The sequence below is a fragment of the Lynx canadensis genome, chromosome F2 (assembly GCF_007474595.2).
Source record: "Lynx canadensis isolate LIC74 chromosome F2, mLynCan4.pri.v2, whole genome shotgun sequence".
Classification (NCBI taxonomy): Eukaryota; Metazoa; Chordata; class Mammalia; order Carnivora; family Felidae; genus Lynx; species Lynx canadensis.
Genome location: NC_044320.2, coordinates 47,469,837 through 47,496,140, shown reverse-complemented (window position 1 = coordinate 47,496,140; position 26,304 = coordinate 47,469,837). Strand labels below are relative to the sequence as shown.

At 38.6% G+C, this 26,304-nt stretch overlaps 1 protein-coding gene across 1 annotated transcript in view; it reads right to left on the bottom strand.

The window, feature by feature from the left end:
• The window catches only part of MMP16 (matrix metallopeptidase 16), a 285,679-nt gene extending 260,992 nt beyond the window's left edge, over window positions 1–24,687 (bottom strand). Inside the window, exon 1 of the mRNA XM_030304358.1 lies at window positions 24,327–24,687. Within this exon, the coding sequence (XP_030160218.1) occupies window positions 24,327–24,458 (132 nt within the window). The 5' untranslated portion in view covers window positions 24,459–24,687. The remainder of the gene's footprint in view (window positions 1–24,326) is intronic.
• Window positions 24,688–26,304: the final 1,617 nt, after the last annotated feature.

Here is a 26,304-nt window from a genome sequence, read left to right as displayed (position 1 = left end):
GTATTCCACTTTTTATTTTTTGACGAACCTCCATACCGTTTTCCACAGTGGTTGTACTAATTTACATTCCCACCAATTCTGCACAACGGTTCATGTGGTATTTACTGGAATATCAATAGTATTAATATTGCATAGTTATATTTTTATAGATGAGCTAAGATATAACTTTGTCCAAAGGATTGGCTCCCACAAAGCTATCTACACGAGCCTGACACTGTACATGCATCCTCAGGTCTGAAAAGATAATCCCCAAGGGTAATCGGGAAGGGAAGTTTGTTAAAGGCAATATGGTGGGCATGGGCACTACTATTAACAGTGGCTACTCTTAATGGAAGATTGCAGAGTGTTCTAAAGGAGAAGTGCCACTATCTGGAAAAGAAACCCTTTATTCTGTGCTTCTCCCAAACTCAGACAACTTCTCTGTAATAACCAAGAAAGTCTCTAAGACCTGAGAACAGTGCCTTGTAAGTACTGGAGAGAATAAAGCTGCATATATGATTTCAAGCAACCACAGAAAGGACATCTCTGAATATGGCCTACCCCAAAGGTCAGGATGGTTTAAAGACTTGCCCATTAAAGAGAAAAGAATGATGGCACATCTTCCTTAAAGACTCAGTGGTGCTCTGCCAGCAAGGGCCTTGGTAGAGTCAAGATGGAGAGTCCACCCCAGCTTATTACTACAACTGTTGCGCAGGGTTGCCTGAGGGTGCTCTGGAGTTAAGACTATCTGGAATTGATTCCCAGCTTTCCCACTTATTAGTTGCAAGACTTTAGTTAGGCAAGTTTTTCAAATTCTAAATGATCTCAGTTTTCCTGTTTGTAAAGTGAGTATGGCAATAATATTTTATACCTCTCAGAGAGTTAAAAGTGGAATAAGGTAATATATATAATATTCAGCACACTGCCTGGCACATTTGCAAGGTGTTCAATAAATACTGGTTATTTTTCAAGGTAAAGGAGCTATGCCTATGAAGATGACAATTGGAAAAAAGATAGTCAATGCAAACAAATATTACAATTCTGCCATATGCGAGTGAATTCCCTACATTCAGTTGTATACAAAGTAAAAATCTAGGCCCATTACAATGGATAGAGAAAAAGGGAAATGGTGGTAAATAAAGTAAAAAAAAAGGTAGCTAACTTATCCCTGTGCCTGTTCAAAGTGATTAGAAGGTAAAGAGAGAAGGGGAACAAGCCAGTAAGAGTCACAATTGGAGAACTGAAGGAAAAAAAAAGTCATAGGAGCATTTCGAGTACACTTCAGATAAAACTCATAGTAGCCTTAAAACATTTTTTTCTCCTCTTCCCCAGACACCCCATGTAAGGAACAGTGTAAGAAAGCAGATTCATGTAAGCATCAAAGTGCAGACTGGGAGGTAAAAACTGTACTGCTTGTAATTGCCAAATTTACGTGTGGAACAAGAGATGAACCAGAGAATTACAGGCCAATAAACCTGAATTCAATTTAGAAGAAGAAATGGAAAACACGTGGAATCGCCCAGATAACAATCCTTGAGGAAATTCTATAACCGTGCTTCCCAAAGCCAGATCAATGGTTCCGCAGCATTAAAATCACCTGGGGGAAGGGGAGACTTTTTTTCAAAATGCAGAATCTGAAGTTCTACCTCAAACCTCCTGAAATAGACCTTCTGGAGAAGGAGCCAAGGAATCATCGCTTCAGACAAGGTTCTACCGATGACTCATCTACACATTGAAGCTTAAGGCCCATGGCATAAAAAGAAGTGACGGCAAGAGACGATGAACAGAAAATTACTGATGGCTTCTTTTCGATTCAGTGCTACCTATCCTATGATTACCTACATGCATAATGAGTGTTCCATATTGCTTAGTAAGTGATCTCTTCAAATACATGTTACATGGTAAGAGTACACAGTTTGAAAAATCAAATTGAACTTCAATATGATTGTATTTAACTTTAAATTGCATCTGCTGAAATTTTTTATGTTTATTTGAGAGCAAGAGCATATGCACGAGTGGGGGAGGGGCAGAGAGAGAGAGAGAGAGAGAGAGAGAGAGAGAGAGAGAGAGAGAGACACAATCTGAAGCAGTCTCCAAGCTCCGAGCCTTCAGCATAGAGCCGGACACAGGGCTCGAACTCACAAACTGTAAGATCATGACCCAGGCACCCCTGCTGAATTTCTTAAGGACGGACAACTTACAGGTAAAATTGCCTTAGCTCATTTCTAACATTAGATTTATAGGTTGTAAATTGCTTAGTACAAATTTAAATTTTTTTTCTTTTTAAGCTTAACATTTTAAAATCACACCACATGGGGGAAATATAAGGTACAGTTAACTCCATGGGAGAAAAGGTACAAGGCACAGAGGGATAAAGTTGAATTTATTCAGTGAAAAACTCAGTCCTGTTTATCTACACTCTATAGCTATGCATGCATCTGTTCCCAATTTGAAGAGAGTATACCGCAAACACATTAGTGCGTGTTTTTCATGGCTGACCTCTTTTCAGAAAACGAACACATAAAGTCCTGCTTCATGCTTTTGTTTATCCACTTATATCAATATGATGTTTAAGTAAAAAGGCAAAAAGTTAAAGTCCTCCAAACTAAAAATACTTCGATTAATGCAAACACTTTGTCTCTTCATCCTCTATCGCGGTCCCACCTGGAAGCACTAACCCATAAAGGAAAGGATCTCGGAGATGAAGTCCCATGTCCCATCATTCACTTCTTCCCCACCCTCAAAGAATCCTTCAACAAAAGCACCAGCACACACATTCCTATAATACAGACATTAAAGTGAATAATTCTGCATCCTAGTTTGGAAGGTATCCAGATACTACCAAAGCCTCCTGCCACCTAAGAACTGAATCATCACTATCTCATCAGATAAGTCAGTTTGAGGTGACTTAAAATGATATTATTAGACTAGATGTATTGTACCCTGCAATGATAAGTCTTGGGAGAAAATAATTTAGTCAACTGTATTTCAGAAAACAGATAAGAGCCCTTCTTAGTCACAAAGTCATTCCTCTCCAACCTCCTATAATTGAGTCTATAAAGGAGTCTATAAATGATAGTTTATATTACAAACATCAGAACTTGGAAACACACTGCCTTATTTTCTATACTAGTTTTATGGCTGTGCCCCTTGTTTCTCCAGACTATATACACAGCAAAGGCCTTAACATCTACATTTTGTGTCCTAGATATTAGAATTAGAATGCATATTTATATACTTAGGCTTATATTTCTTTCCTATTAAAGTGAACATAAATGTCTGCCATGTTGGGAAATGCCAAAAAGATTCACATTAAAAAGGAAAAAGCAATGCAGACCATATGCTAGTGGCCTCTCTAGAAAGAGTGGCCAATATCTTTATAGTATCAACTACCATTCTTTTACTAAGAAAATTAAAAAAAAAATACATTCTATCAGGAAAAACTGTGATGGGAATTCTATTCTATTCTCCTATCTCATAAATTATCCTCTAAGGATAATTTGTTGAAAAAAGGCTGGATATGAAGGGCTTGTTATTTTAAGAGCCTGAAATTGGAGTAACTCTCCTACCAGCTAATGAAATGCCATCAGTCGCGGGCACAAAAATGACTTCAAAAGAAGGGGTTGATGGGAAAAACAAAATGAAGAATCATAAAGTTTACTCTTTTCTACACATGTACTGTGTAGAAAATACATGGGGAGAATCAGGGGGTTGAAAGACTAATGGAGTATTACTTAAATCGTGATCTTTGCCTCATATGAAGGCATCAACATTTAATACATCATTCTACCCTACCGTGACATAAAAACAATATCATTTATTTGAGACCTAGCTCAATAAAACACTAGGCTTAACTCTCAAAGGGCTCCATCTAATAATGCTACAACAAAGGACAAATATTCTTTCTAGCAACAGTAATTCTTCTAAGGATAATGTGCAGTGGGGGAAAAGTCCTTTCTCAGTGTTCTCTTGTTTTCTCAATATCCCTCCTTCTCATCTCCGCCTCTCTCCATTTTATAACCACAACAAGCCCCACACATAAGGCCTAAAAAAAGAAGAACCCCTAGAGCTTAAGTGTCTGATCTTCTTTACATTTTCTTGGAAGCAGGAAAACAGTTACCTCCCTTTAATATCATTCTGTCTTATTTGCTACAACATTTAAAAATAAAATGAAAATCCCAAGATGTATATAAAAAGCTAATTTCCCAAATAGCTCAGAAAGTTCTTTCAAGATATGCATACATACATATGCTGTATTCTCTATCTTTCCTTTATGAACACACATATATATGCATGGATATGAGATTATGTGTATATAGTTAGAAGTGTTTAATTGTAACATTACAGATAAATTTAAACAAAGATGAAACAAAGATGCTCTTATTTAATAGTGCCCAGAACTGTGATAACTGAATCACAGCTGTGGGACAGCCACCTTTGCTGCCAAGGAAGAAAGCATATCTCTAATAAAATGATTTGAGACAAAATCAATTTGTACAAGTGTGACTTTAGAAGGTATTTGGGAATGTCCTGGTATTGTCTATCCTTTCTCCCCATTAAAGCTGGTTTTTAGGAAATCCATAAATAATAAATCTACACATCAATATTCAAATGACTAAAACGTTTTACTGTTTCACAAGGTATTTTTTGTCAATAGTAGGCAAGAATGCAAATAATAACATTTACCAATCATGATGGTAATTTCTGTAATTTGATCATTGACAACATAGCTGCATGCCCATTTTTGGACACCAGCACACGTCCTCATAAACCCTGGCAAGAACATAGGAGTCCCAAGCCCTGTTTCCTACTCTGGTTTCTACCACAGACTTTCTGTGAAGCCTGAGATGTCCACAACCAGGTCCTCAGATTCCTCATCTAAAAAAGCACTGATCAAAATTATGGTTAAGGTCCTAACATGGAAAAAGAAGAATGGGGGGGAGGGGGGTGGCAAAGAGCAACAGCCTCAGCAGTTTGCTGTCACATCTCAGATAAAATTAGTTGAAGAAGCTTCTGGAACAAAAATTTCTTGAGAGCAAATACCGAAGATGTCCAAAATTTATTGTTTGAGCCCATCAGTAAGCCTCCTGACTTTGTGTTTTTCTCAGTCACACTAGTTCAAAATTCTGCCACATTTATGCTAATTCCTGTGCTCTGTTATACACAGTCATCTGTGCATGGTGACTCTTCTTACAGCTTTTCCATGGAAACTTTACTCATGATAATTGTCTCTACACAGGTAACAACCGTATAACAGAAAACATACCTTAATCCTAACTTATTCAGAGCAATGGAGGGATAATGACAAAGACAAGAAAGGGGAAGAGAAACATAGGAAGATAACTGTGCATATGTGGGGGCGTGGGCAGTTGGAAATGCTGAAAGAAGGGGAAAATAGATTAAAGGGAGAGATAGAAAAGAAAAAAAAAAGAATAAATTAAGTCAGCTATTTAAGACATCTATTGTTGAAGCTCTATCCAACACGCCTTCCCTTTTCTGAGGAAACTACTACTCCCCCACTCCAACTATAGGATTATAGCTGCCATCATGGTCCCACAAAGTATTTCTAGTACAAGAGTAGACAAATGATCCAAACTGGGCTAATGAGAAACTTTCTTTAGGGTTTTTCATAGCAGAGCTCATACTTTAGGGAAGTATATGCATATGGGCAGAGGGAAGATATTTTCTCCAAGAAAAGTGATAAAGAGAAACGGTTGCCAGGTGACAGGAAACCCATACAACATGGAAAAAGACAATCTGCAGCAAGAGAATGAAGCCAAACAACAAAGAGTAGCAAGCGTGAGGGTCAGACAGAAAGTTCTGCAAAGGTCTCAGCTTTAAGATATTTGCAACTGTCCCAGGCTTGCTGGGTCAGCCCTTCCCTGCAATCTGTAAATTACGTTAGTATTTTCCATTAAACCTCCTTTATTGGGCAAGGTGGTTCAAACTGGCTTTCTGTTGCATGAAACCAGGAGTACTGAATAAAAGTCTTGAATAAAATGTCCAAATTCTATTGCAAAATTAACCAATCCATTCGTTGTTTCATTCACAAAACAATTTTGTCCACTCACCACTGTGATATTCATGGAAATAATAGGACTACTAAGTCAGAGATGCAAAACTTAAGGAAACTTTCAAGGAAACTACAAGGAAATAAAATAAAAACCACATTAAAATTGAGGAAAAATAGAAAATGTGGATACCAAATTTCAATATCTTGCCATTTTGGTCATGCTGTGTCCTCACCATCAATCGTTAATTTAAAGGTAATATACAAAGATTCCAGAGTTAATTATCCTGGATAAAATAACTAGGATTTTAAATATTTTTGAGGTTAATTGACAGTTGAAAACAAATAGGTATTTATTTCCTATTTCCTAAAGTCAGAATAAAGACAATGTGCCTAGTGTCATGATAATTGCTTAATACTGCTCTAGATGAACTAGTCAGTACAATTATCCAAAAGAATGAATCAGAGACAAAAACAGGAAGTAAAATTATCTTTAAGTATAACTAATACAACCTTGTGTCCAGACTATTCAAGAGGATATACAGAAGGATTACATGATACAGTATGATGATTTAACAAGGTATTTGGTAATTAATATATAAAAATCAACAGCTTTTCATTTTTGGGGGGAGGAAACATGAAGGTTTGTTGTATTTTTTAAATTCAAGTAGAGTTGACATAGTACTTTCAAGTGTACCCACAGTGATGAGACAATTACTGTATATACATTACAAAATGCTCACCACAGTAAATGAGCATTTTTCTTTACATAAAATTGCCTGGTAAATAGAGTGGAAGTTCCCATTCTATTTTTTTTTTTTTAAAGAGAGAGAGAGAGAGAGAGCAAGTGCATATGCATGTGCAGCAGAGGGGCAGAGAGAGAGAATCCAAGCAGGTTCCACAATCAGTGTGGAGCCTGAAGCAGGGCTTGATCCCACAACTCTGGGATCATGACCTGAGCAAAACTCAAGATTTGGCCATTTATCTGAGTCACCCAGGTACCCCGGAAGTTCCCACTCTAAATAGCAACAGAAAAGGAAAAACCTAACTCCAAATCTACAGAAAGCTGCAAAACACTACTGAGAGGGATAAGCCTGGTATTGTCCCGGGAAGATTTGAATACATCAGTGAAGAAAACTTTACCCAGGAACAAGTTGAATTACTTGTGAACATTAGTATATGAAAAAGGCAGCTTTTAAATCAGTGAGGATGTCATGGATTGAATTACCGATCCCAATCTTTCACTCTTCCTACATCCACATCCTTGGGCTGGCCTCATCAGAGGCAACGTGTATATCCAAACCCCTTAACACTGGGGCTTGCTGTATAACCAACTTGCTTGGGCGAAAGAATGTGGTCAGAAGATACTGCGTGCTAGTTAAGAGGCATCAGCTGCGGCTGCTTGTCCTCCAATGCTTTTACCACCACCAAAGGAACATGTTCCACTTTTCCTCTGGTTCTAAGACCACATGCAATATATACAGCACAGTCGCCCTAGCCTAGCTGTGTGAAACGAAGGTGTCCTGGACCACCCACAAATCCATCAGATAAAATCAAATTTGTCCTAAAGCATTGTTTTTTATAGTTATTAGTTCTCAACAACACCTAAGTGCTATGGAAGAAAGATGTATTACTCAATATACAGTGCCAAAGCACCTGTTAGCCAGTTTTGGAGAAAATGAATTAGAGTCCAATTTTTGTGCTTGCCATCAAAGACTTTTACTTAAAGATTTAAACAGGAAAAAAAAAGGAAACAAAGGAGTGTTTTATTTATTTAAGTTTTTTTAAATTTATTTTTGAGAGACAGCACAATAGGGAGACAGGCAGAACAAGAGAAGGGGGCACAGAATCCAAAGCAGGCTGCAGGCTCTGAGCTGTCAGTGCAGAGTCTGACACGGGGCTCAAACCCATAAACCGTGAGATCACGTTTTGAGCCCAAGTAAGATGCTTAACCGACTGAGCAACCCAGATGTCCCCGAAATGAGTGCTTTTAAAAACACCTTTAAAATGCTGGATACTTCTTAAAGGAGGATACAAAACTAGAAGTCATAATATAAATGACTAATTAATCTGAAAAAATAAATTAGCAAAATCAAAATGTATCAACAAATTCATATTATCACACAGGACAGAGAATGGGTCAACTTTCTTAACACATATAGAATTGTTATAAATCAGTAAGAAAGAGAAGACAAAATACAGAATGGTAGAAATGGAAATCTTTGCAATAAAAAATATAAGTGGATTAAGGTGTTTTTTAAATGCTAAATATTGATATTCATTTAAATTTGAATAAAATTAATTTTTCGCTCATCAGATTAGGAAAAAAAATCTTAGGTAACAGCAGGTGTGCATGGAATCAGCCATGCTCAAGCACTGTTGAAAACTATTAATTTGAAGTATCTTGGGGGTAGCAATTTGTCAGAATTTACCAAAATTATAAATAAATATATAGGCATTAATACAGCAATTACACTTCCAGAAATGTTATTTGTTAAATAAACTCACAAGTGCTTAAGAAAACATATTGTTCTATTGTTTATAATATAAAAAACTTTGAAAATAACTTACTGGTCCAGTGATAATGCTGTAGTTAAATCAATACCACATAAGTTATAACTTACTATGTAAGTATGAAGTTGTTCTTTATGTATGGATATGAAAAATTCTCCAAAGCATCTATTTATGTTAAAAATGTATAGAACATTTTTTTACATTTTATTTAATGTTTTTATTTATTTTTGAGAGAGACAGAGAGAGACAGTGAGCGGGGGAGGGGAAGACAGAGAGAGGGAGACACACAACTGAAGCGGGCTCCAGGCTCTGAGTTGTCAGCACAGAACCCAACGCGGAGCTCGAACCACGAGACCATGACCTGAGCCGAAGTCGGACACACAACCAACTGAGCCACCCAGGAGCCCCAAAAATGTATAGAACATTTTAAATAATTTGTATCCATTAAAAGGAAGAAAGGCAGGGGGGAAGGAAGTATGTGTGTGTCCACTTACAGAATTTCTGGAAGTTATTCATGTAACAAGAAGAAAAAAAAATGAGAAAGTTTTTAAATGAACGGAACCTGCAGCCGTTAGGCAGATGGCTATCTCCAACCAAAAGACTTAGTAAGTCTTGAATTCCTCATATGATGTTATACTAGAAGACTAATTTTTCCTGGTAGATGCAGAAGTGAATAATGGACTGTTTAATATTCAGAAGGTTACATTTTCTCTGCTAAGGAAGATGTAATCCAGACAGACAATACATGTATCAATGAAGGACTGAAGAAAGTCTTCTTTTTCCTGTTTTTATCCTGCCAATTTCCAATGTGTAGGTGTTCAGCAAGAGAAAATCCATCAAATTTTAACATCTCGAGTCAATTCTTCATGGGTCTTCAATATTGTACTTGTTAGAACAATAAACATGGTCTAATTTTAATGTAAGTTAGAAATTCAAATTATTATGTGATTGTTCACTCTCAGGGTTTTACATGCTAATGGATGCAAAAGTTGACAACATATCAACATTCTTCTCATTCATGTAGCTAAAAGAGGGATTGAGATGATTTAAGATGTCCAGGGAAATACAAGTAAAATTGTTTTTGCTCTTTCCTAGAAACTGTCTTGGGAAAGTTGCCATTTATTAATAGTAATAACTACAAATGAAGTTACTGTAGTAGAACAAGGTTATTTTCCTTTATATTTATTTCCCTAGCTGTTTGATACATACCTCTGAAAAAAGTGACCATTTTTTCTTAATGTCAAGCCAATAGACATTTATATAAATGTTACATCAGTGAAGGAAGACAGAAAACACTTATTTATATCAGATATACTAACGTAACATAATGGGGATGACTAGAAAAAAATCTAGAAGTCCCAGCTCCTTACCAGTTAACCACTGATCATTAAGATAGACATACCTTTGATTATTAGAAGCTAAATATTTTTAATAAAGTAACTGAAACAAATTTATAAGGTATAAGTGTTATATTTTCAGCCAGTAAGGGCTAAACGAGTTAAGGCAAAAAACAACTATTGAAATGAGTCAAAAAATATCAGTTAAACTAGAAACTAACACCTATGAAAGGGGATGATATTCATTCATTCCTTCAGCACGTATCTCCTGAGCTTCATACTTTCTATAGGGCAGTGTTAGGCTCATAAAACATAGTGGTAACCATAGGAGATATACTGTCTCATCATAAAGTCATAATTTACTGTGAGACTCAGATATGAATCTATTACACAAAAACCTTGTACAACAGGTTTTTGGTTGGTTTGTTTTTTTTTTTTTTTTTTGCGTTTAACATATCAAATTTAACCATATGCTCCAGGGAAACAGAAAAATTATTTAATTCAAATCCCCTCAAAATTTCTCTTCTGGTAAATATAAGTTTGGCCCACATGGTGTCAGAGACAGGAAGACCAAAACTCAAAGGCATAGAGAAACAAAAGAAGTTGATACTTGGCTTCTGAGTGTCCATGTGCCAAGTCTTAGCAATTAACAAGCCATTTAATGGATTTTCAACAATAATTTTAAAGTGAGCCTTCTGTCTTACATACATACATCAGTATGCAACTTTGAAATAAGACAAAAAACTCTGTGATTATAACTATGAAAGATACTTTGAAGAATAAGTAGTAGAAAAGGTTATTTTAAATGCAAAATGGGCTCTTTTTCTGGTGGGGGTGCAGATGGGAATTAGGGAAGGCTAGGTATCAAAGGATAAGAACAAGGGTAGGAAAGAAATGAAAGACTTAAGCATTTTAATGAAGACTTAAGGTATATGGATCTTGGTTACACCCAGGAGGAAACAGAGAAAACAGAACAGCTACTTAACGATAATTCTCAAAGTTTGATCCAGGAACCTCTGGGGGTCCTAAACCTCTTACAGGAGTCTGCTAGGGCAAAATTATTTTAATATGATGTCATTTATCTTTTCACTGTCATTTATTTGCAATTGACACTGCAGTGGACCAGAGGCTACATGATTTACAGCATCGTAAGTGTAAATACAGATATGAATGTGAAAATCCAGCTGTCTTTTGTGAAGCCAAATGATACAGGTCTTGGCAAAATGTAAAACAATGTCTTTTTTTGACTATTGTTTTTTTGTAAAATTTATTTTTCAGAAAACTGTTTACCACTTATTTTAATAATTTGATTACAGTGTGCCTTGCTTTAGTTTTCTTTGTGGTTTTGTGTGTGTGTGCACGCACGTGTGCTTGGGATTCACTGAGACTCTTTGATCCATGACTTTATATTTGTTCCATAAAATAAGGGAAAGCTTTAGTCATTGTATCTCCAAAGAGCCTTTCTGCCCCCTCCCTGTTCAAGGACTCAAATTACACATATATCAGGCCACCTGAAATTGTCCTCTTTATCCTATGTGCCACTAACTTCATAAATTTTCTTTTCTCCCTATGTTTCACTCTGGATAACTTGTAATGCTGACTTTAAGCTCACTTTTTTTTTTCAGTAATGTCAAATCTGCTATAAATTTCAAGTGTATCTTTAATGTCACATATTATAGTTTCAATCTCTACAAATTCAATTTGAGTCTTTTTTAATATCTTCCATGTCTCAAGTTTTTGAACAAAGAATACAGTGGTAATAACGGTTTTAATAATCTTATCTGCTAATTCCAACATCTGTGTCACTTTTGGATCACTTTAGATAGATGCTTCTCCTCATTATGCGTGGTGTTTTTCTGCTTCTTTGCATGCTTGGTAATTTTTTTTTTCAATTGAATACCAGACATTGTGAATTTTAAACTGCTGGGTGCTGCATATTTTTGTATTCCTGTATATCTTATTGAGCTTTGTTGTGGGAAGCAATTAAGTCACTTAGAAACAGTTCGATCCTTTCAGGTCTTGCTTTTAAGACTTTTTACGCAGAACTAGAGCAGTATTCAGTCCAGGACTTTGCTCCCGCTATCGGGGCAGGATGGTTGTGAGTAATCTCGCCATTGTCCTATAAATGATGAGGTTTTCAAGTGTGGCTGATGGCAATGGGCACTATTCCCAGCCCCATGTGAGCACCAAACATCATCCCCTCTGATCCCCTTAGGTTATTTCTTTCCCTGACCCCTAGTTGTTACTTCACAGGAATGAGCAGATTAATTCTCAACTAAATATTCAAGGGAACTCTCTGCAGACCTCCAGTGTGTTTGCTCTGTGTAGTTCTCTCCTCTCTGGGATTCTAACCTGTGCATTCTTACCACCTTGGTCTCATCATACCCCCAGCTGCATCTCCTTAACACAGAGAGTCTGCCTGATTAACCTGGGTTCTGCCTTTCCTGTACTATTGCCTGGAAGCTCTCTCAAGTCGACAAAATGAGACACTTATAGGGTTCACTTTGTTTCCCATTTCTCAGGGATGACTGTCCTTCATTACTTGATGTCGAGAGACTTGAAAGCCATTTTTTCATAGATTTTGGTTATTTCAGAAGGTAGGCTAAATCAAGAGCCTATTATTTATCTTGCCCCATTATCCTTTTCTTCTTTAATCTTACAACAAGCCATGAATTGGGTATTATTATCTCTACTTTACACATGAAGAAATTGGGGCACATGGTCAATAACTTGGCTCACTCAAGTTCACTGTGCTTGTAGAGATTCAGCTAAGATTTTCTACTCATTTCTTCAAAAGTTCTTGCACATAGCCATTATGATATACTGCCTCTAAGGGAGGTGAGAGAGAGTTGAATGAATATTTAACACTGAGAAATTTTATAAAATCAGCTAACCGGGTTGCAAATGGGTTCGGAAACAGTTCTCCTTGAAAGGCTAATCAATGAACTAAGTGAGCCCTGAAACCTATACACTGCAATGAGAGTAAGAACTGAAGATGTTTTTTCAGTCTTTCATCAACCACCAATTTGTAAGTTTCCATTCCCTCCACAACAAAGACAATGATCAGATATCAAGTCTATTCTCAAACAGTGAGGAGGCACTAACTTCTGAAGCACCCAATCTATCTCCAGATTTACCTATCTCTGAGAAAGGTTTCATTTATATTACAACTAAATATATTAGAAATAATAAAATAAATTGGTTTCCTTATAGCTTCTACTCAACTGATGCAACATATAAAAATAACAAAGTCCAAAACTCCTAGAACATGCCATTCAGTAGCTGTTTACATACATATCCTTCTCCTGCAGGAAAATAGAACACAGACCTGACATAGGCTTTCCTTTACATTTTCTACAATGTTCTATTCTTTTCATCTTGGAATACAATCAAATCTTCCTAAAACTTTTGAAAATCACATTTAACGTTAACTGCAACATGGCAAATAGTTAAGGAAGGAAATATGATTACTTTTATATGTAATTTAAGGTTATGCCACACTTATTTTTTATTTTTATTTTCTTTAGAGGGAAAGCGCTCCACCAGGGAAGAGGGGCGGAAGAAAGAGAGAAAGAGAGAATGAGAATCTTAACCAGGCTCCACACACAACACAGAGCCCAATGCTGGGCTTGATCCCATAACCCTGGGATCATGACCTGAGCCAAAATCAAGAATCAGATGCTCAACTGAGTGAACCACCCAGGGGCCCCAAGATTATGCCACATTTAATATTGTTTGTAAGTAAACATAGGTCACCAACTTTCTAATGAGTTAAAATTCATAAAGAGCATTCAACAGTAAAACCACTGAGCACCAATATACTGAATCTTGAATCAACAAATCAAATCAACAGCAACCTATTCAGTTTTCACTTTAGGCAAGATTCTGCCTAGGGTAGACCTAGCACTTTCATTATGTATTGATTATCTCTTTTAAGTAGGAAATACAAAAGATGTGAACAATGGAACTGGACCATACTGTCTTCTTGGGAAATTGGAAATTAATATTTGCCTATACATATCTACTTAGTTGAGAGGCTGGGCTCCTGCAGCCAGCTTGCCTACTTTGATTCTGGGCTACTCCAGGAGATTCAGAGCTACCTGGCCTTGGCAAGTTCCTCAACATCTTGGTGTCTCAGATTTCTCATTTGTGAAAGAGAAATGACAGTATTAACTCACAAGATTGTAATGAAATGTAAATGAGTTAATATATATGAAGCACTTAGAACACAATCAGGCGCTCAGCAAATCTTTAGCAAGTGCTAACATTTTTTATCATTAAAATAAGGTATTCAATAAAATCAACTCTATGTATATTTGTTTTATTGGTTATTTGGACCTTGTCTAATTAGAATATAATGCCAGCACATAATTGTTTCTAAACTCTGGACATGGGTGGGGATGAAGACACTGAGATACACCCTATTCTTATTGAAGAAGATTGCTTGACATTTTCTCAATGTTGTCATTACAAAACCTGTGCTATAGGCAAACAGTAAAGATCACAAATCAGCTTTATGAATGGTCAAAATAAGGCAAAGACTGGTTAAGTAATTTGCTTGAGTCACCCATGGAACAAACAATTTCACTCAATCCACACGCAGGAGCAAATCAGTAAGTTTTATGAGTAGAGCTCTTAATAATATTAAAACACTCAGGGGTGCCTGGGTGGCTCAGTCAGTTGAGCCTCTGACTTTGGCTCAGGTCATGATCTCACAGTTCATGGGTTTGAGCCCCGTGTTGGGTTCTGTGCTGACAGCTCGGAGCCTGGAGCCTGCTTCAGATTGTGTCTTCCTCTCTCTCTCTCTCCCCCTCCCCTGCTCACACTCTGTCAATCTCTTTCAAAATATAAATAAAAATTTTAAAAAATCTTAATATTAAAACATAAAAAATCCAAAAATGTTTTATCGGTAACTGGGAGGAAGTTTTCGTAATTTGTTCTCAATTTCATACAAATCATGGAATATATATTTGACTCTGGAAGATATTTGAATCTGTTCTTCCTTATTCACAATGAAAGAGGGGTGCAAATGTGGCTTTCCATGAAATTTTACCCAATTTTCAAGCCTGGTGTCCTGCAATAAAACTAAAATATAGGGGCACCTGGGTGGCTCAGTGGGTTAAGCGTCCAACTTCAGCTCAGGTCATGATATCATGGTTCGTGAGTTCCAGCCCTGCACTGGGCTCTGTGCTGACAGCTCAGAGCCTGCAGCCTTCTTCAGATTCTGGGTCTCCCCCTCTCCCTGCCCCTCCCCCACTCGCATTCTGTTTGTCTCTCTCAAAAATAAACATTAAAAAAATGGGGTGCCTGGGTGACTCAGTCCGTTGAGCCTCCAACTTTGCCTCAGGTCATGGTCTCGTGGTTCATGAGTTCCAACCCTGCACTGGGCTCTGTGCTGATGGCTCAGAGCCTGGAGCCTGCTTCAGGTTCTATGTCTCCCTCTCTCTCTGCCCCTCCCCTGCTCATGCTCTGTCTCTCTCTCTCTCAAAATAAATAAACATTACAAAAAAAATTTTTTTTAAAAATTAAAGTATAAAGTCCCTCAAGACGCTAAACTAGAAGAAACAAGTAGGACCAAGAGGAGTGACTGCCTAGCACTTGTGTAAAGAGGGGATGGATGCACAGCCATTAAAAACCCCAAACAAATTCAAGTATCTAATCACTATAAACAATGACAAACTATTAACACATGGTAGAGTTCAACTGTGAAAGTTCCCATGGAAAAAATGCCTCCACTGACACCACTCAGAGTTTGACTCTGCATCAGCCTCTGCAGAGGCTCATGCCTGCATTCCACTGACATCACCTCAGGTGCGTGCAATTTGGGGACATGAAATAAAGTTTATAAAAGTATCCAGCTTCCCTTAAAAAGGGGCAGTTTATTTCCCCTTAACTTAAGCATGACTAAAACAAATACTGCAAAATTCCATTCCAGTGAGTAGTTTATTTGGTCATTTCAATACATCACTCTAAGGACTATTTCTCCTGAGACTATCTGTGAGGCCATGGCTTACTTCATTTATCTAGGTTTCATGTAACTGACCAGATTAAAAAACTTTTTAAAAATCTGAATGATACTTGTGAGGAAATTATAATATCTTAATTAAAGGGTGCTTTGCCCCATACATTAGTGACTGCCTCCATCCACCAAAGGTCGTATTATAATCCGCTCAACTGAAAACACATCTGAGGTCCCTATTTAAAGAGAAAACAGCTTCACACTTTTGTGGCTCATTTCATACATAATTTAAAAAAGAATAATAGGTAGGGGTGCCTGGGTGGCTTAGTGAGTTAAGCATCCGACTTTGGCTCAGGTCATGATCTCAAGGTCCATGAGTTTGAGCCCCATGTTGGGCCCCGTGCTGACAGCTGGGAGCCTGGAGCCTGTTTCGGATTCTGTGTCTCCCTCTCTTTCTGCCCCTCCTCTGCTCGCACTTGGTCTCTCTCTCTCAAAAATAAATAAACATTATAATTTTTAATAAAAATAAAATAAATAATTTAAAAATAATGGGTAAAACCTATATTTTGCAATCCATTTCCATGGAAAAACAAGTATTCAACAAGGCCCCATGGTAAACATTAAAAAATAAGATAACTTTAGTCTCACAAGCTTTTAAAATTGGATTTTTGCTACATATAACCAAAAAGGCAAGATCAAATTAAATTTACCCCACCTCTCATCCGTAAGACTAGAATTATTTCACTAGTCATTTTAGTTAAAATGAAAATACCAAAAGCACTTGCAGTCACTATAATGTATAGTTTCTGATCTAGTCTACACCTAAAAGCAAGGGATATATAAAGCAGTCCTGCATTATAACATTCATTGTCATGCTGTCATGCCCAAAACTCCTGGCCTCCCAGAAAAGTGCTAATTTCCTTCTTAGTTCATCAAATATGTAATCATTGGTGCCAAGAGGCTCTCAATATAGCTGCCTCACATCTTAAATCATAAGCCATGTGTTCATTGATTTCTTGCAACTTTCTCTGATTGGCTATGAATCATTTGAAGGCATGTGACTGTATCTAGTGTCCGTGATTTTAAACCAAATTCTTCTACTCCATTGGAGTCTTTAAGCAGCTCAATGGCTCCCTCTAGCCTCCTTTTCTATACTACACCCACAGATCACATTTAATCAAAGGTCAGGGGGCCACAGTGGGATTTTTCTTATTCTGTTGGCTAAACTTCTGTTAAGAGGCTCATCAAGATATTCCACTAATCCAAACCCAAGGATGCACGATGCCAAACGACTGTGGTGAAACACTAAGACAAAAAACATCCACTCAGAGTGCTAAATGACAGGAAGCAACAATCAAATATGGTTTTATGAACCTCAAAATCTATAAATAAATTTCCCATTAAAAAGAAAAAGAAAGCAAATGAAAAATTGGTATCACACACACTATTACTTAGTATTTTATCCTTTTAGCGTGGAATATTTTTGCTGTTCACATAAGCTGTATATTTTATAAAACAAATGGAATCTGATTTTCCACATTCAAAATCAAAAGTATTATGAAGAATAAAAATAACCCTCCAAGAGCCATGTGCCAAAATTATTTTCCACAAAGGGTAGAAAGGATATATGGTATAAGACTTCATTTCACTACAAAATATGTGTATATTTTTTATAGATAATAGATTTGAAATATGAGACCCTCTCCCCCCCTCAAAAACCAAATCTTTATCTTATTTCAAATTGCCTTTTTAAGACTGAAGTGCCAACTTACAGATGATACATATTTTTCGAAATAACATCAAGCCACGTTTTTAATATTAAAATTTTAAAGTATGCTACCTTGGCCGAAAATTGATTTTGAAATTACATATAATTTGCTACTGCTGCCAGTGTTTTTATTACTCAGCAGAAGGCTAGGATTATTTTCAAAATGGAACACCCTGTGTCACTACAGATGATAACAAATGTTAGAATTAAGTTGCACATTCTGCATGTTTTCATGATATCTACTTCAGGAAAAAAAAAATCTCAATACTACCTTTGGGATCTAATTGCCCCCAAATTTACACAGTAAATATGTACAATTTTCCTCCTTCGTCTATATAAATTAAAGCTTGGAGGCTAAACACAGTAGGATTTCAAAACTCATGGAAATGTCTTTAGTGATAGTTTAGTTCAACTTTTGTATTTGCAGATGACGGCGTTAAAGAAATGACTTGTCCAAGATCAAAGCTGTGTTAGTACAAGAACCAAAGTTAAAGCAGACATCCCTTGACCTCTGTCCTAGGGCTTCATTACATTGCCAGCTACCTTCTATTCCCAGTGTTAGAAGGGCAAGATTGTTGCTTTTTAAAAAAATGTCTTTGTCGTTACAGAAACCATTTTTTTAAGTGTTTATTTATGTTTGAGAGAGAACACAAGTGGGGGAGGGACAGAGAAAGGGAAATAGGATCTGAAGTAGGCTCCAGCTGACAGCAAAGACTGAGGCGATGGGGTTTGAACTCATGAACCAGTGAGATCATGACCTGAGGCGAAGTAGTACCCTTATCCGACTAAGCCACTCAGGCACCCCAAAAATACTTTAGTATCTTTTTCTGGCCCTTTAATAGTTCCCCCCCCCCTTCCTCTATTAATTAAAAAAAAAAAAAAAGACTTTTATGTTCTGGATTTGGGGTATAACAAAAACCTGGCCTAAGTTATATATTGAATCCCACCTACTGCAGATAGGAAGCACACCGGCCTTGAGCCAATTAAAATAAACAGGCCCACTGAATTATAAGGCCTATTTATTTTCCATGGTATTAGAAAAGATGAACAGATTTCTGTAAACTTAGTTTTATAAAAGAAGGTGTGAGCTGAACTTGACATTCTATGATAGTAACAGATGACAAGACAAAATGTGCAAATCATATTCCTGAACTAAACTGTCTAAGAAAAACCCACGGGAAGAAAATGTACTGATGTTAGTGGTTGATATTCAGTATATTATACTTTTTAAAAATGAAAAAGGTATTAAAATAAAATTTTCGTGGACCAACTAATATGTCTTAACCTGACAGACTTTTATGTAATTAGATGCTACCACGACAATTTACCCTTGAATCAGCATCCTTTTTTTTTTTTTACTACTCATAATGATATCTGAAAAGTATTAAGTGTTGCACCATGTGAAGGCATGTTCCCATCTATCCATCAGATCTAATATGATCTACATATATTCATTTAATCATCAAAACAACTCTATGAGGCAGGTACTATTAGTATCCCCATTTTACAGATATGTACAGTGAGGCTCGGAGGTTAATGAATTAGTCCATTATTAACTTAATAATTAACTTATTATTAAGTAAAAGAGCCGGGATTACAATCTAGCAATCTGGTGCCAGAGTATGTGATCTTAATCATTATACTACTCCAAAATAAAGAACAACTTCATGGCTATAATTATACTCACAGATATTTAAAATAAATTGTGACAGAAAGTAACATAAAAAATGAGTTTCTCGGGGCGCCTGGGTGGCGCAGTCGGTTAAGCGTCCGACTTCAGCCAGGTCACGATCTCGCGGTCCGTGAGTTCGAGCCCCGCGTCAGGCTCTGGGCTGATGGCTCAGAGCCTGGAGCCTGTTTCCGATTCTGTGTCTCCCTCTCTCTCTGCCCCTCCCCCGTTCATGCTCTGTCTCTCTCTGTCCCAAAAATAAATAAACGTTGAAAAAAAAAAATTTAAAAAAAAAAATGAGTTTCTCAATTTGAATATACATGCTGAAGGGTCAGAAAGTTCCTGAAGGAGCTAAAGAAATCTTTTTTCTTTTAACCTTGAACAAATTTAACTAATTCATTCAAATGTCCCATGGCTTTTTTTTTGGGGGGGGGGCTTGAAATAATTCCAAATGGTCATTTACCAAATATTCTGAACAGGTACACTTGGAGTGTTTGGGATAGGTCAGGCAGTGAAATATATTTACATAAAATAATTGATTAATCCAACTTCAGAGAAAAGAATTATACCACTGAACAAGTACATTAAAATTTTATGTTCATAACCTGAAATAGCATGAATAAGAAAAAGTAAAAACTTTAAATCTGCCACTTTTAACTTGACTCCAGAGATTTAAAAAGCTGTTATTGAACCCAACTCTATCCTTACTTGATGGCAAAGAAGATACTGAAAGAGGAAACCCAAGTGTATAGACAACGATGGACTTGGAAAGTTGTTCTCTGTGGACTTCTCAGGGGAATAGTAAGAGACATCCTACCTGGCTAGCACACACTCATCTGTAAGGGTTCAATGAATAACCCTACATCTGGGGAACTTGACCAGATAACTCTGAACAGAGAAAAGGATAAGGTAGGACACACAGGAGAAGCTGTCTTCTGATCTCCTGGTCATAGTTTTTGGTCCTTATGAGCATTCTGAACAGCCAGCATTCCTACTTTGTCTTGGAAAGCTTGAATCTTGCAATAGATAAAAAACCTTTATGAATCAGTCACACAGCCTCTGTTCTTGCCCAGTAAAAAATACTACAGGGGGAATTATGGGATGTAATCAGAACAGTCTCTTATTCAAGGGGGCTGACCAGATCACAGCATGAGCAAATCACCTTCCATGAGGAAATGAAATAATGCACGTTGATTAAACAAGTAGAATGCAAGATATATGAAAAAAGTAACCCCAATATATGACATTTTAAAATCTATAAAATATATCTTTAATCTCTGAAATGCCTCATCACCAATTACTGCCAAGTTTAGATGTAGTACAGAGCTACTCCAAGTAAATTCTGACCTTTCAAGTAGATTCAGATAAACCTGATAAAGGTGAATAAATACTAAATCAGTTAAAGAAACATACTGTAGGAAGAATGTAGGAAATGGTTACACTCATGATTCACAGTACTCGCCATAAAATATCTTATTTAAAAAACATAGAATCTCTCTTCTTTCATTAATTAGGACAATAAGATCAATTTTTGTTTTATATTTGCCACAAGAAAGTAATCAACTTCTTATGCTTTGATATGTGCATCTTTCAGAGTATCACATCTTTATTTTACCACTCAATTGGCTTAAAATAATTTTCTGCATTAGAAATGTGTGTGAATGTTTAAAAAACAATAAACAATATGTTGCTAATATATTTAACATTGACAAAGTTGATGATGAAAGTTATTACTCTCGTGAACTATATACTATCTCAAATTTCATAACAAAAATGCTTGCAGAGTACAAAAAATCCCACAAAAGTTAAAAAATAAAGAGCCTCAGGATCATGATATTACCCATAAGAACATTATTTTAGAGACAATGTGATTTTTTAGAGCACAGACTTTCAATCCTAATTCTTTGTTAACAGTGTAGCTTCATGTGACCAATGAACACCTCTGATTGAGACTGCTGTCCAATGATTGGAGTCTTTGACTTTTAGTTAACATTAGCAATATACTTCTTTTGAATTGTGGTAATGACTTACACACTGTAAGGCCCACAACCCCCAAAATGGGTCCAAAAGTGTACAAAAATCTTTAAACAAATAAACACTGAAAATTTGGCATAAAAAAAAAAACTGTTCTACCCAAAATATATAAGGAGATGAATGAATTGAATCTCTTCCATACACTACTTCTGGTAGTGTCTGACCCTTTCTTAGCTATTGAGATGTTCCTTTTGCTTCTTAAAAACAAAAACAAATAAACAAAATACAGTCTTTCTATGTCACAGGCTTCCACCAGCATATTAAGAAATATCTCCTGCTCTGATCACTGAAAATCCCAAATGCTTATAATCTTACAAATAAGCAGGAAAGAGTTAACATGAATATTTCTACTCAGTCCCCACACCTCCAGGGGAAAATATGTTTTTAAACCTTAAAGTATAGGGATAAAAAGTACAGTGTTCCCATCAATTGTGAAGTTCAGTGAGGAATAAAGCATTGTAATTTCAGCTGTCAGCATAAAAAGCATCTCTCAGAAGCTTCGTTCCAACTATAATAACTTGGTGTGCTTGCTAGGAAAAAAATTTATGATCATATGAGCTTCATGCATGATTGATACCATTACTGTTTATTTTAAGACTGTCCTTGAGAATCAATCAAATAAAGCATTTCCAGTGTTTGTTTTGCAACCAAGAATGAAGAACACAATCAGTGCTTTTCTAGAGAAGATGTGACTGACTCGTCTCCCTATTAGAGCTTCCACCAAAAAGAAATATCTAATAAAGGTGAATCAGGCAGAAATTCATGTCAGAAAATATCCTGTCTTCCCATGTTCTTTACAGTATGTGGAAATAACTAGCAGCTACTCTTAGGATTAAAAAAGAAAAATAATGGCTATCATTACACATAAGGAAGTATATAAACCCAACTAAGAATATGCTCAGTGCTTAAAAAACTAACTGGAAATAATACAAACTATGAAGCATAATCTAATCTAATTTTCATCAGAAAATTTCCTATGTATCAAATAAGGCTTTTAAAGTCTCAGATGGCACCAGCCTCTTATCATTCATAAATATTTGCATGGTGTAATAAGCACGGATGAAATAACTTAAATACTCTAAAAATGGGGGAAATAACTCTTTTTTCCATGAACCATTTTTCACATATATCTTGAAGAAAAGATCATGAAAAATTAAAATGAAATACTTTTTTAGTAAAATTAACTTTTCTTGCATAATATCTGATTGAACTGCCTAAGGGATTCAAACTAGAAAGAAATACAATAGAATTTATGCGTAGCCTAAAAAAGGAAACCTAATAACCACCCAAACACTGATGGTATCCCAACAATGTATGAAAGCAAATCTAAGACTTTGCCAAAGCAAGTAGCCATCAATCCAGACTCTCCCTTCTACTCCACAGTGAGCAAAATAAAACCAAGCACTTACTTTCGCCCACCTTCCCCAAGCCCCACCTTACCACCATCACCACCAAACTGAAGCAATGCGCCCTTCTGTTTATAACATACATAAGAGCTTGCCACTTTCATTCCTTCAGTCTATGAACTAATTACTCCTTCATTTCAACATTAAATTATCTCTTGATTTCAGTGTTACATAGAAAAATCGATCTGTGCCATATAATTCTAAAAGTTCAAATTTGCAATCGAGAGAAATTCTGGACTTTCAGCCCCTTTGCATCTCTCTTTTTATTCAGAAAAACAAAGTTGTATTTTTCAAAAGGTTAAACAGTTTTGGTTTGCAAACTGGGGTTTCTGTGTAATATAATCATACATAACATCTGTAAACTTCTTCAACTCTTGATAATGGTTCTTACTTTTCCAAATACTTTCTCTACCCACCATGACTTATTACATGGAGTCCTAGGAACAGTTTGTATAAACACAGGGTTATATTCAGAATATGGCCTCACACATGGCATTTATTATGCACACTTTGTATATAAATCTGTTACACGAAACATGTTCAAATGCTGTGCAACAGGTCCTGCTATTGTGTAAACACACCCTCCCAACAAAATGACAGTAAGCTTTAAAGAATCAACAATATTTTAAAAATCACATTATTCTTCAGAGACTTAATCGTAATTCTTTTGAGATGTCAGAAGACAGAAGACCTAATCAAAAGGAATCTATTTTACTAAAACCTTCTTCCTGTCTTTGTATTCCACCGTGTATGTTATAAACTGGAGTTAGAGCCCAGGCGTATACACATTTCCATTGATTTACTGCACATTACTGGCTTTAGTGCTGAGTTGATGACAGGAAGAGTACTTTGGCAGAGGTCTGACAAGTCCTTATCCTCAAGTTCCCTTCTGCTTTATGTCTGTCTGTTCCCAAAGCTATCAAAGTAAAGCAAATGACAGACTAAAACCTCTCGGTTTTGCCATGAGAGTGTGAAATCAAATTAAAAACACACCTCAGAACTATTACATTGGGCCACGTTTATTTTCAATTGGCGGGGGGAGGGGAAGAGAAGACACTTTAAAAGAGATGGATTTCACGTCCTCTGTGTAGCCAGATCTAGTTACAGTGTATTGAGTTATGTCTAAATGAGAAAAAGACTCTGTCTAGTCAAGTGTTTTATCACAAAGTAATGTTATTAAACATATCAAGTATTCCCACGCTCTCCTCCAGATTCTTTGATTTTAACCTCCTTTGTTAGGCACAGAACACGGGGAGAAAGATTTCAGGAACAATACCAAGACAGCACATGATGCCAAGCAATGAATTCTGTATTTCCTGAACAGTTTTTTCCTCACAAACTCAAACTGCTTTACACGTTTGCTATATGTAGGACTTCGCCTTTTCCCTGGGTGACAAGCATGGACCGGCTACAAATGTATCTCCGAGCGCGCAGCATCGTGCTTTGTGCTGCTGGGGATAACGGATTCTCAGTCTCGCGCGCATCCATCACCTAAGACACAGGGAAACTCAACCAGGGTCTCGGCGGCTACAAGGGAAACAATGTGTTGAGACCTTGGCTGCTCAGAGCTACCAGGATCCCAGGAGTGAACGAAATGTTTCAGGGAGCAGCTCAGGCAAGGGGGAAGGAAGAAGGCTCTCATACTCTTACCTCCACATTGAAATACTGCTCCGTTCCGCAGACGGTAGCACATAAAATCCAAAGCAAGGTTTGCAAGAAAAATACCCCCGAATGATGCACGAAATCCAACCGTCTTCCAGTGCTGAATGTGAGTAAGATCATAGTGAACTGTGCTTCAGTGGATGGACGAGCTCCCCTTCGTTTTCTCCCTCTCTCCCTCTCCCTCCCTCCCTGGTCTCCTTTCAAAAAAAAGTCCTCCGGGTGGGTAAGGAGCTTGCAGGTTCACCCACAGCCCGGCAAGGGGAGGAGACTGAGGGCCCAGCACACGGCAGCCCCCGAGAAGCAGCGGCGGAGGCAGGGTCAGCAGCTGCCTGCATTCACCATCCTCGGGGGCCCGTCACCGGGAACGTGGCGCCCAAGTTCACCGGCGGTTCCGGCTCAAAGCGCCGAGTCGCAGCCGCAGCAGCAGCCGCCGCCGCCGCTGCCGCCGCCGCCGCCGCCTCCTCCAGCCCGTGCGTCCTCCTCCTCCTCCACCTCCTCCACCGCCCACTCCGCCGCCGCCGCTGCCGCCTCCTGCTTCTGCGGGAAGGGCCTCCGCCGCTCCTCGCTTCTCGCCTCTGCTTCTCCTTCCCTCCTCTCCTCGCTCCCCTCCAGAATGTTCATCCGTAATCTACATAACTCCTCCTTCCCGGGGTCTGCCTGACTCTCGGGCCCTCAGCGCGCGCGCGCACACGCACACACACACATACACACACATCAGCGCGCGCGCACACATATCTGCACATGAGCACACACACAACTACACACGCGCACACACACACACACACACACACACACACACTCGCGAGCGTGCGCGCCCTCTTCTTCTTAAAGGAGACGGCTTGTAAAGGGGAACAGCTACTGTACCGCGCACTGGAAGTAGCCAGACCTCCAGAAGGGCCCTGGATTGGGATGAGGTTCCTTAACATACCGCCCACCCCTCAGCTGCGAGACGGGAACCCGGGAACCTGGGCGGTTCCATCCTTTCGTCTCGCCCACCCCCTCGCGAGCATCTAGAAACAAGTGCGCCCCTCCCCGCCCGGAGACTGGGTGGGGCTCAGGCTGCGGACCCCGGCTTGGGCTGGGGAGTGGCCCAGGCCGGATCCCGGAGGGCGGCCCGCCTCGCCAATCAAGCGTCCCTGGAAGGTCGGAGGGCGCGGGGAATCAGAGGGAGCGCCCGAGTCGCTGTGCGCCGTTTGGGCGCTCGCGTAGGTTGCCGGGCTGGTCGAGTTTGGGCAGCCTGAGATAACAAGTACCGAGCGTCCAAAACTTTGTTGGGGTCCACCGACCGAGCCTGTGGCCTGTTGTTTCCCTGACTCTCTTCTACCGTCACAACACCCCGCCTTTCCCGGCTCAGGGAGTAGGCACGGGATTTGGGGGTCGGTGTCAAGTCGAATTACAGAAGCGGGAAGAAAATGTTCACTTTCCGAAAATGTTCTGTCCAGTGGACGTACGTACGCACTGCGACCCAGAAGAGGTGGTCCCGCGTGTTAACAAAACATCGGCTAGGGAGGGCGGGGGCGCTGGAAAGAAACCTCGCTGCGAGAGCGAGGGTAGGGGCTGGGGAAGAAAGGAGGGGGAGCAGCCTGAGGAAAGGCGAGTAAAGCAGCTGGCAAGGGCGGGAGGAAGAGGCTGCGCGCAGACCGAGCGGGGGAGAGGCTGGCGGGAGCGAGGAGAGCTGCAGGCAAGAGGAGGAGGCTGCTGGCAAGCAGCACAGGAGAGCTGCGGGCAGGGGAACTTCAGAAGAGGCTGCCAAAAAGGACTCGGAGCCTCAGCAGTGTGAGGCAGTGGACAGCGGGGGCAGCAACCACCAGCCCTTGGCAGGTGATGCTTTGGCTGCAAGAGAAAGGGGGAAGGGAAGCAGGCAGGCATCTGCTTGGGGGCCGTGCCAATAAATGTGCTTCTCCTTGGCAGCCAGCAGAGGGGAAGAGGAGCCCACGGGAAAGCGGTGCAGGCAAGGTTGAGGATA